The 12,500-nt window shown below is 39.6% G+C and overlaps 1 protein-coding gene across 2 annotated transcripts in view; it reads left to right on the top strand.

Annotated features, from left to right (window-relative positions):
- DAAM (disheveled-associated activator of morphogenesis-like protein) overlaps positions 1-12,500 on the top strand; it is a 195,322-nt gene that overhangs the window by 110,745 nt on the left and 72,077 nt on the right. For both annotated transcript variants that reach the window (XR_012965768.1, XM_076174181.1), the window contains exons 2-3: positions 9,061-9,186; positions 11,633-11,754. Coding sequence is in view for 1 of the 2 variants with exons in the window: in XM_076174181.1 (XP_076030296.1) it covers positions 9,061-9,186; positions 11,633-11,754 (248 nt within the window). In the remaining variant the exon portion in view is untranslated. The remainder of the gene's footprint in view (positions 1-9,060; positions 9,187-11,632; positions 11,755-12,500) is intronic.

Below are 12,500 nucleotides of genomic sequence, written 5' to 3'. Positions count from 1 at the left end.
CCTGACCCGGTGTGTAGTAAGTCTCTCCTAATAAAAACTGAACTTTCGTAAACGAAATTACGTTTAAGTGGGGCAAAAGTGAAATATGATATTTGGATAGTTTGGATATAACACAGGTCAGGGCTGGATATTGACGTTTCATGCTCTTTGCCATGATGACCTTATTTGGGCATATTGCGTGCAGAAAAATACGCAAGCACAGTACATGCACAGGCAGTCCTCACACTTTCACTACTCACATTTATCTATATCACTAACACCAGAGTGGGCACCACTATCATTACCATCAAATGATTTACTTAGCAAGAACACTATTTTCACCGTGAGCACTATTACACCACGAGCCCTATTTTCAAAATGGACACTATTTTCACCGCGAACACTATTTTTACTATTATCATGAATACAAACGTCATTCTAGATCTATTTTCACTCTTTGAAATGCCTTCAAATACTTGTTCATCACTTTTTGAGGAAGAATTGTTTGTGTTATATAGATTAAAAAGATATTTCAGACGCTGAAATATCACGATTTATCAAAATACTGTCCACCGACATGTTTACAGGCGTCACTCAGAAACCAAAACAAAGCTGTGTTCGTTTCCTTTCTGTTCTATTGATATTTTCAGCTTAATATCGACATCTTTCTACGATATCATTAGTTATCATATACCATATCATCTAAGATCCTACATATCGTAATAGATAATGATACACAACTTCTGAGAATAGTTATAAAAATAATTCAATCACGCATCGACAAGTTTGTTCGAAGTCCTAAACCAATGCATCTGAATACAAAACTTATGACCAATCATGTAGCTCTAGATATAAATTTCTGCGCGGGAATTGATATTTGAACTTTGGCGCACCTTTTCAAATGCTTACAAAATACTATTTATTATACTACAAAAAATATAAAAAATAATGATCGTAATAATTTATGAATTACAAATAAACGAATGCATAAGAAACAAATGAATAAGTAAAGGATGAAGAATGAATAAACAGCAATTAAACACAGTTATTTATCTGTCACCAAGAATATATCAACTGCACTTCCCTTATGGCGACCAGGATCGTAAGAAGAAAAAATCATGCTTAAAATTCATAATCAATTCTGTAATACGCCTTACCTGGCTGGGGATATATTATGTGCATGAGCCTGTATGTTGACTCTGCATACCTTTTATGAGATTAACGGGTTAAGCGAGCCAAGCCGAAGGGGGTAAATGACCGAAGCAGGGTGTCACTTCACTGCTGGAGAAGTGCCACGCCCTTCACTGCCACAGGGGCATCACGAAGATGAATAGACTCTAATTCCTTCAGCATCAAGGGGGTGTACCGGAGATGAACAAGATAGTCCTGGACCAATCGGAGTAAAGGGAAGAGTGTCACCTAGTATGGCTGGGATTAATGAAAACGTGCTATAACTCCTTCAGTGTCAAGGAGAAAGACACATAGACGAATAAAATCCCCTGGCGGCAACCAAAATAAAAGGAAAAATATCTTTCGGTGTGGAAGAAGTTAGACAAATGATCCTCTCCTGCAGGCGGGCAGAAAGGCCCACAAGAACTTCTCTTAGTGCCATAGACTCCGGGACGTCGAGCCCGGCGCCACAGATACTGGGACGGGTCTAGCGCCAGAGACATTGCGGCGCCAGAGTTGGCTACAAATGACGTCATTTTGGCACCGGAAGTAGTGTCACGTAAATAAGACCTGGCGAAATAGAACTGCATTGCTGCATGTGGCACGGTGATACATGCATAAGAATGTATCCTAATGAGCACTGATTTGTATTGCAAAATAAGGACCATTTCTCTTTGATTACATCTTATATTCTGACATAACAACTATACACACACACACACACACACACACACACACACACACACACACACACACACACACACACACACACACACACACACATATATATATATATATATATATATATATATATATATATACCGTATAATATAGAAATATGTGTTCGTTGACATTGTCATGTGTTGTTGCAAACATGTATTATGTTTCTGTCCTCTTGCACGCTTTCATAAACTTTTCACATTCTCCTCTCATGCTCTGTTTCCCACATATCACCACGGAAAACTCTTCTTTCGTATCTCAGCTCTGCATAATCTTCTTTATTGGCCAACATGGTCCTACTCCCCGTCCACACCCGCTTCCACTTACCTTTCCGCTATTCCTCAGCCTTCCCTTCTTCCTCCTCCAACTCCTGTTCCTCCTTTCTTTCCTATCACGCTAGCATTCTCCTCTGCCTCCCCTTCTCCTCCTCCTCCTCCTCCTCCTCCTTCCCTTTGCTCTCCTCCTCCTTCTCCTTCTTCTTTTCTTACTCCTTCAGCTTTTTCCTCTTCCTTCCCTTCTCCTCCTGCTCCTGCTCTTCGTTCTTCTCCTCCTCCTCCTTTTCCTTATCTACTCCTTTAACCCTTTACTCTTTTTTCTCCTCTTCCTCCTCCTCCTCCTTTTTCTACTCCTCTTTATCATTCTTCTCCTCCTAATGTAACCAGCTAAAATCGACGACCGTTCTGCAAAAACTAATTGCACCTTGTCGAACTTAACCTAAAGCTTCAACTATTCTGTAAAAAATACATACATACATGCATACATGTATACATGTATATATGCATACATACATGCATACATACATGCATACATACATACATACATACATGCATACATGCATACATACATGCATACATGCATACATACATGCATACATACATGCATACATACATACATACATATATACATACATACATAAATGCATAAATGCATAAATACATACATACATGCATACATATATACATACAAACACATACATACTTATACATACATACACAAGTGAAGTAAATAAATGAATGAATATATAAAAGAAAAACGCAAGTGGGCAACCACACCTCGACTTCTGGTTGAGTGAGATCGCGAAGACTGTATACACCGCTGCCAGCATTGAAGTGAAACTCCTCCAGGAGAAGAAGACGAAGTACTCGTACGGTGGGCCCAGACGGCAGGGGGGGCTGGAAGGGGGCTGGAAGGGGGCTGGAAGGTGCCTGGGAAGGGGCGGTGGTGAAGGTCTGGACCCGAATTTACACAGCTTTTATTACCCAAAGACGTTGTAAGCTGTTGAATTCTCTCTCTCTCTCTCTCTCTCTCTCTCTCTCTCTCTGTCTCTCTCTCTGTCTCTCTCTCTGTCTCAGTCTCTGTCTCTGTCTGTCTCAGTCTCTGTCTCTCTCTGTCCTCTCTTTCTCTCTCTCTCTCTCTCTCTCTCTCTCTCTCTCTTTCGCTCTTTATTCATCCTATTTTTCTCTCTCTGTAACCCCCCTCTCTCTCGCTCTTTATTCCCCCTCTTTTCTCTCTCTCTGTAACCCCCCTCTCTCTCTCTCGCTCTTTATTCCCCCCTCTCTCTCTCTGTAACCCCCCTCTCTCTCTCTCGCTCTTTATCCCCCCTCTCTCTCTCTCTCTCTCTTTCTCTCTCTTTTTGCTCTTTAAGTTAAAAATGTAACAGTTATACTAAATACTTACACATCTTGAATATTGAAAGACTAAATATTCGTGTGGTAAGTAATTAAAAAAATGTATAGTGATAGCGGGACTGCTACAGTGATTAAAAAATGAACAGTAATACCAACACTTGACGTCAAATTTTCGAAGTAATATAAACATTTTTTTAATTCGGGTCCTGTCGACCTGGAAGGCGAAGAACTGAAGAAATCGAAGAAAGAAAGGGAAGGGGAGAGATATAGAAAACGGAGGATTGTCTGGGGACTATGGGATTTGGAAGAGGATTGTACAGGAAGGAGGCTGGAAGACGACAAGAAGAGGAGGAAGAGGGAGGTAGAGGAAGAGGAGAAGAGGAAGACGAACAGGAAGAAGAGGAATAGGAGGAAAAAGAGGCAGAAAAGGAAGAGGAGGAAAAGGAGGAAGAGAAGGAAAGGGAGGAATAGGAGGCAGAGGAGGTAGAAGAAGAAGAGGCCGAGGAGGAAGAAGAAGAGGAGGTAGAGGAGGCAAAGGAGGCAAAGGAGGCAGAGGAGGCAGAGGAGGCAGAGGAAGTAGAGGATAAAGAGGAGGTAGAGGAGGAAAAGGGAGCAGGGGAGAAACACAAAAGAAACGGGAGAGTCTCCTAGGACTCCATAAAGAAGAAGAGGCGGAAGAGTTACTCCGCTTCCTTCCGGGCTAGGATGTTGTGTAGAGAGACTCTCGCTTTGGGCCCCATAAACTCGGGGTAAAAAGTATTCCACCATGTGGTGCAGGGGGAGGGTCCGCATGGGCGTGGGTGAGGATGTGGGTGTGGGTGAAGATGTGGGTGTGGGTGTGCGGGTGCGCGGGCGTGGGTGGTTCGGTACACGGACACGCACGCACGCACACTCACACACACGATGCGATGACGCAGTGGTAGCGTTCGCGGCCGCCACTACGGCGATCCCGGTTCCAATCCCGCCCAGGGCTGATATAGCTTTAGTATCGCTGCGCTGAGAGTCGTTACTCCAACTCTCGTGGATGGGGAGTTGTGTGTGTGTGTGTGGGTGTAAGGTCACAGCACTATAGATCGGTCATATATGACCTCTAAGCTCTCTTCCGTGAGGGAAATGGCTGTCGATCACGAGTCCAACACGTGATCCAAGACCATGGTGAATCTCTCACACACACAATAAAGCCTAAAGGACGTGAAGAAATATAGCTTTCCATACAAATTCATAAATACTTGAAACAGCTCAGAAGGAAACAGCTCAAGTTGGAAGAAAACATGAATTTAAATCAAAGTTTGATGAGGTACAGCCTAAGCTGGAACCATGTGTGAATTTGTAGCTGGTTATGAGACTAAGAGACAGGACCTAAGGAGTATATTCTACAATTAGATAAAAAAGCAAAATCATACACACACACACACACACACACACACACACACACACACACACACACACACACACACACACACACACACGCACACGTATACAAACCAACAAAAGCACACACCAAACCAACAAAAACATAAATACACACACCTAACGTCGGCCATATGCCACAAACACATAACAAAGCTCGTAAATACGTAAACAAACTCCCCCTACGGACAAGAGGCCCTTGCAGACGAAGAGTGCCACTCCTGAGGGCCAAGACCGTAGGCACACACCCGGAGGCTCTCAACCTCATTAGTGAGGCCGATGAAGACATTAGTTCGCGGTCCAGGGCGGCTTGAAGCCTCTCGCTCAGGGAATAGCGCGTAGGGAGTAGGATGTGGGGAGTGGGGAGTGAGGAGTAGGGAGTAAGGAGTAGGGAATGGGGAGTAGGGATTAGGGAGTGGTGAGTGGGAATAGGGAGTTGGGAGTAGGGAGTGGGGAATAGGAAGTAGGGAGTGAAGAGTGGGAAGTGGTGAGTAGGGAGTAGGGAGTGAAGGTAGGGAGTGGAGAGTGGGTGGAGGGGAGTTCCTTCAGGCAAATTAAATCACTAGGCGACAACTCGACTTGAGATAGATTAAAGATAAGTTCGAATCTTTCGCTGAGGAAAGGAGTTCCCCTCCTCCTCCTCCTCCTTAGATGAATGAAATCACCTGGCGGCAGGTAGATGAAATACTGAAGTAAAGAACAGCAAAAGAGTAAAGTTCCTGCCACGCAGGTGCTACGACTTTTCATCACTCGTCATTTTATCACACGACATTTCATCACCCGACAATTAACCACTCGTCACTTAACCACTCGTCTTTTCATCATAAAGACATTTCATCATTTGACAGTTAAACACCTCGACAGTTAATCATTGTTTATTTCATCATGCGACACTTAATCAGATAATCACTCTTTTCTAACCATTGTACAAATCAGGAAATGGTTCAGTATGAACGTGCAAACTATAAACAATAGCTACGGACATACTCTATGTACGTATGTATACCAATACTGGAGGATTAGTGAATAATATTGGAAAGTGTCAAAACATTTGCCGGAATTAATGTACAATAAAACATGTAATACAATTCACAGAGTGTAGGTTTATTAAGGGTGTCAACATATTAGATCTGTTAACAACCGTTGAAACAGTGGTTGATAATTGATGCAAAGTATCACGGACATGCAACATAGTAGAAACACAATGACTTTATCAAAATGTCAAAACATATGCATGAGTAGATCTGTCAATTATAAAAAAAAATCTGAGAAAACCCAAGAACCTTTAACCACGAATATATAACATATCAGCACTAAATATTTTGGGAACCATGGAGTGTGTGCGGGTTAACCGCACCACTTTCACCGGTAGAGTTGGGGCAGTCAAGTAATACTCGTACCACATATCTCAAAGTAGTTCAATATCACTCTTGCAAATAGACAAATTATGAATTACAATTTTAATTTAATATTAAAGGCATAAAATACTTTCATTTTTAATTTTATATCTATATTTTTGTTTTTTATTGTCAAACTTTCCTTGTGTATTTTCTTATGATAATATTTTTCAAACAAACAAAAAATTATGCTCCTTGACAGAACATTTATATATAAAATACTATCTGTTGATGTAAACCTTTCTTAAAATTAACTATCATATATGAAAAATTGCAAGGTTATCACATAATCCATTTACAGTTATACAATTGTGATGAAAAGTCGTATTGATTAAATGTAATGGTGATGAAGTCCATTGGTGAATTATATTAATGAAATGTCAGGTGGCATGATTAAAAGTTGTATGATGTGTCGGGTGATTAAAGGTCGAGTGATGAAATATCACCTAACCGTCACACATACGAAGCTCAAGTAAGTTCGTTTAAGTAGAAACGACTTGAGTTACAATCTTTTATTTTTCGAAATTACAAATGTCAACTCACAATCGCGTCATGTATTGATAAGTTGAACGACGATCTGAGAGAAGTTGAATCTATTTGAATATTAGACACATTGTTGAATTGTTCTAAGGGAAGTCTAAAATACTGTTAGCAAAGTCGTCTTCCAGGTTTTCAGACTCACGGCATTTGATGAGAATTTGGAATGTGTGACGGGGGCTTTTGTTGGCAATGAGAATTATAAATCTTACATTTCGGGGATGGATTCCCCTCATATAGATATAATCACCTGACGACAACTGGAATGAATAGTGAAGTAATAAAAAAAAAGGATTAATCGAAGTAAATGTGAGGTGGGGAAGTCGGAAGCTTCCCTGAGTTGAAAAGAATCTGTTGGTAAACCTCAGGATAGATAAAAAAAAAAAAAAAAAAAAACGAAAATCAAAACTCCGTTTTTGTGAACATGTATTCTATCTATTTATCCACCTCCTCCCTCTTCCTTCTTTCTCCTCTCTCCTCTTCTTCCCTCCTATTCTTCATTCCTCCTCCCTCCTACTCTTTCACTTCTTCACCCCTCCTCCTCCTCACCATTTTCATTCTGGGCGATGTTTATGCTTTTATTCTGGCTGCCACCTTTTGTCATTATGCCGGCCACTCTCTCCTCATGTGATGATGATCCTTGTGGCTCTGGACGTAATTACAGTGGTGGTGGTGGTGGCGGTGGTGATGATGATGATGATGGTGTATATGATGATGATGTATATGATGATGAAGATTATGTATATGATGATGATGTATATGATGATGTATATGATGATGTATATGATGATGTATATGATGATGTATATGATGTATATGATGATGATGTATATGATGTATATGATGATGATGTATATTATGATGATGTATATTATGATGATGTATTTGATAATGATGATGTATATGATGATGATGATGTATACGATGTATATGATGATGTATATGATGATGTATATGATGATGATGTATATGATGATGATGATGATGTATATGATGATGATGATGATGGTGTATATGATGATGATGTATATGATGATGTAGATGATGTAGATGATGATGATGTAGATGATGATGTAGATGATGATGATGATGTAGATGATGATGATGTACATGATGTAGATGATGATGTAGATGATGATGATGTACATGATGATGATGTAGATGATGATGATGTACATGATGATGATGTAGATGATGATGATGATGATGTATAGTATGATGATGAGGATGTATATGATGTATCTGATGATGTACATGATGATGTATATGGTGATGATGATGCATATGATCTATATGATGACGATAATGATGTATATGATGATGTATATGATGATGATGTATATGATGTATATGATGATGATGATGTATATGATGATGATGATGTATATGATGATGATGTATATGATGATGTATATGATGATGTATATGATGATGATGGATATGATGTATATGATGATGTGTATGATGTATATGATGATGATGATGATGTATATGATGATGATGTATATGATGATGTGTATGATGTATATGATGATGATGATGATGTATATGATGATGATGATGTATATGATGATGATGATGATGACGGATTGTTGTGATTGACATTGCCACTTGTTGTGCTTGTTTAATTATGTTTGTGTATATATTAATCTAGTTATCAGATTTCTTTGTTTCTTCATATATCATAGACTTGTTTATATTCATCTATCTATTGATTTACTAATTCTGTTGATTTAGTTATTCATTCATATTATCCACGAGTATTTACTTTTTTTTTTTTTGTATCTGTATTCTTCGTTATGGACCGAAACATTTGTCCACATATGTTTTGGATTGTAGATATTGACTTTTTTGTTATTCTTTTTAGTAATATCAATCCTGGCACTTTAGTCCTTTATTACGAAGGAAGATAAGACACAGATGAATGATATGATATGAAAATAGCCGAAATTAAATCACAAGTATACCTTCGACCTCATGTTGCTTTTCACAAACTTCGTCTTTTTACAAAATATTTCACACTGATAAAGTCGAGACCCTTATGCATTTCAGAAACTTCGTCTTTTACTAAAATATTTCGCATCTCTGAAGAGGACAACTTTATGCATTTTACAAACTTCGTCTTTTCCAAAATATTTCACCCCTCTGAAGGCGAGACCCTTTGTGCTAAGCATTACGACCACATGGACTAATTCTGTTCTTCTCTCGATCTTCCTCAGGCCTTTGGCTCCTGCTTCAAGGCCTTCGACCTCGAGGACCTGCCCAAGCCCTCCCTGGACCGGCTCCCGAAGGCCTCCTGGGATCGGGTCAAGGCGGGAGTCGACAAGTTCTCCTGGCCCCACTGGGTAAGAATTATTAGTTTGTTAGTTATTAGTTCATAAATTCATTTGTTCATTTTTACAAATCCTACACTAGTTAGCTTTTAGTTACTTGGTTATTGATTAAGTTTCACAAAACATACTACAACTAGTTAGTTATCAGTTCATTTAATTTCTATAAAATATACTAGAACTAGTTAGTCATTAGTTCCTTGGGTATTAGATCATTGAACTTTTACAAAATACATTAGAACTAATTAGTTATTATTTCATTTACCAAATCATTACCAAAACATAGTGGGGTATTGTTAAGGTCTACCTTATTTTGTCCAAATGTGTATCTTTATACACACACACCCACCCACACACACACACACACACACACACACACACACACACACACACACACACACACACACACACACACACACACACATACACACACACACACACACACACACACACACACACACACACACACACACACACACATATATATATATATATATTCATGTATATATATGTATATATATTTATATGTGTATATATGTATATATATATATATGTATATATATACACTATATATATATGTATATATATGTATATATATATATATATATATACTAAATATCCCACTATCGGAGAAAAATTGTTCAAAGATACGTATATTGCGATTACTATCTGTGATCCTCTTCAGCGTGGTTGTACAAAAGGGTGGATGGACTTGTATGTACTAGGAGAGGATACATAGAGGGAACAAGGTGAGTTTGATATGTCCCCTCTATGTATCCCCTCCTATTATATACAAGTCCACCCACCCTTTTGAGCAACCACGCTGAAGAGGATCACAAATAATGATTGCAATATGCGTATCATCGAACAATCTTTCCTCTGATAGTGGGGTGTTGAGTTTCTTGCCAGTGTGTTAGAATATTCAACTTGCTTATGTATATACAATATATATATATATTATATATATATATATATATATTATATATATATATATATATATATATATTATGATATGACGTTAATTTTTTCAAAACATATACCTTCCAGTGCCAGAGGTGGCGGGGGTGGGGGGTTGTAAGCGTGGCATTGCCACGGGGTAACAAAGGAGGAGGTCTGGGCAGAGAGTATAGCCCTGTGTGACGTCATCAAGGAATTCCTTGCTCATACGAAGGAGTGTTCCAGGGATCAATGAAATTGCCTGGCGGCACCAGGAGTAAAAGGAAAGGTGCCACGCGGTACGGAAGGTGTTCATTCATTCCCATATATGGAAGATTAGGTCATCATGGCACGGACACTTGCTGGGATCTGTTGTGGAGAGTTCCCTGCATCCGGAGTTACTGGATTTAGAAAATTTCCAGTATCAGAAACGAAAGAGTGCCTTCCAGAAATTTCTGGAAATTCACCAGAGATTTCCGGAAACCAGAATTTTTCTGTAATGTTTTCAGATAATTTCCAAAGGAGATTTTGTCCCAAATGTTAGAAATATTTTTATTTCTAGACTTTAATTAGTGTCGAAAACCTCAATTCTATGCTAACATTCAAACTCAACTAAGTGTGAGGGAAGCAGAACCGGGTTTAGTGGGAACAAGGTTAAGCCCCTTTCAATCTGGTAACCCCCTTTGCAAATTCTAATCCTTATACTGAGAAAATTGGTTTTCCTTTAGCTGGACAATATCACCTGGCGGCAGTTAAAATATAAAAACCGTGAATAGCAGTGAACGAGTTAAGAATGACACTTAAACACAGTTACTGTGCTGAAGTGGGTTAATTCTGTTCATTGGACGCGTCCAGTTTATTCTTAACCATAAAGACTCAGGGTCCTTGGTCTTGGGTCCCTTTATCAATTACTTGATAAATTCCTAACAAAGGAAACGTTGTAATAATAAAGGCTTCGGCCTCACATGGTGTTTCATAAAAACATAAGAATGGAGGAGAATGCAAGAGACCCATAGGCTTACACTAGGCAGTTCCATGTTTCCCACCACCTATCATACCAATCCATAAAGTTATCTAATTCTCTCTTGAAACAACCAATGGTTTCAACGCTAACTATTGGGTTACTAAGTCCATTCCATTCGATAACCACTCTATTGGGAAACCAGTTCTTGTCTAATTCTTTTTTACAGCTAAATTTGTCCCATTTAAACCCATTACCATGAATCCTGCCTGCTATCTTATTAAAATCCTTGACACATTTGAATACCTTTATTAGTTCACCCCGCACTTCATCCTTCAAGAGAGTGTAAGTTAAGATGCCTAGGGCCCTGTTCACACTAGCGGTTTGAACCGCACGGAAACAGCGGCTGTACTGCCTAGTCAAGGAAAAACTGCGCGGTTGTGTGTGAACGCCTTCAATTACTTGCATTGTAATTGAACCACCGCTGTTGAAACCGTTAGTGAACAGAGCCTGAGCCTGTCTTCGTATGGTAGATTTCTGAACCCTTGTTTCATACTCTTGCAGGACACTATCAAGACTGACTGGGAGACCCTACGGAAGCACCACAGCGATCGACTGTCCAGCTGGGGAGACCTTCGCAAGCCTTCCCTCGAGTCCTTCCCCAAACCGTCCGTGAATGGCTTGAGGTACGAAGTCACAAAACCTTGAAGATCTTTTTGAAGGTCTCGAGGTCCAAGACTCAAAACCCCTTTGAAGGTCTCGAAGCTCAAGTCTGAGACCTTCTAGAAGGCCTCGAAGTCCAAGACTCGTAGACCTTACGGAAGGTCTCGAAATCCAAGACTCCGAGACCACCTGGAAGGCCTCGAAGTCTAAGACTCGGAGACCTTCTGGAAGGCCTCGAAGTCTAAGACTCGGAGACCTTCTGGAAGGCCTCGAGGTCCAAGATTCAGACCTTCTGGAAGGTCTCGAAGTCCAAGACTCAAGAGACCTTCTGAGAAGTCTTGCATATAGATTCTGCTTCGTTCATCCTTCTTCGGAGCCTTTGCTGCGTCTTTACTTGGAACATGTTTCTTGCCTTATGCATTCTTTTGGGTCACCTTCCTTAGATTTTTTTTTATGGATGCCTGGATTATGGATATTACTCTGGTGGTCCTTCATGGGTACTCTCACTTTTAATTTTTCTTCCCAAATTCTCTTTCGGATCCTTCCAGAATTACTCTAGATTTCCTTCTATGTAGTTTGAATCAAGAGAGTCCCAAACTAAAAGAGGCATGTATGTATGTATATATGTATGTATGTACACAAAGAGAGACAAGAGGAGAGAGAATGGAAAGCGGAAAGAGAGCATTGCTCACCAACGAAACTAAGAAAAAAAAGGTCGAAATATTGACAAAGTGCCTAGTTAATTTACAATTATTTCTTATAATCCTTT

This window comes from Oratosquilla oratoria, chromosome 35 (genome assembly GCF_046742065.1).
Source record: "Oratosquilla oratoria isolate Oo_2021 chromosome 35, ASM4674206v1, whole genome shotgun sequence".
NCBI classification, from domain to species: Eukaryota; Metazoa; Arthropoda; class Malacostraca; order Stomatopoda; family Squillidae; genus Oratosquilla; species Oratosquilla oratoria.
This window is presented reverse-complemented; position numbering and strand designations above follow the sequence as displayed.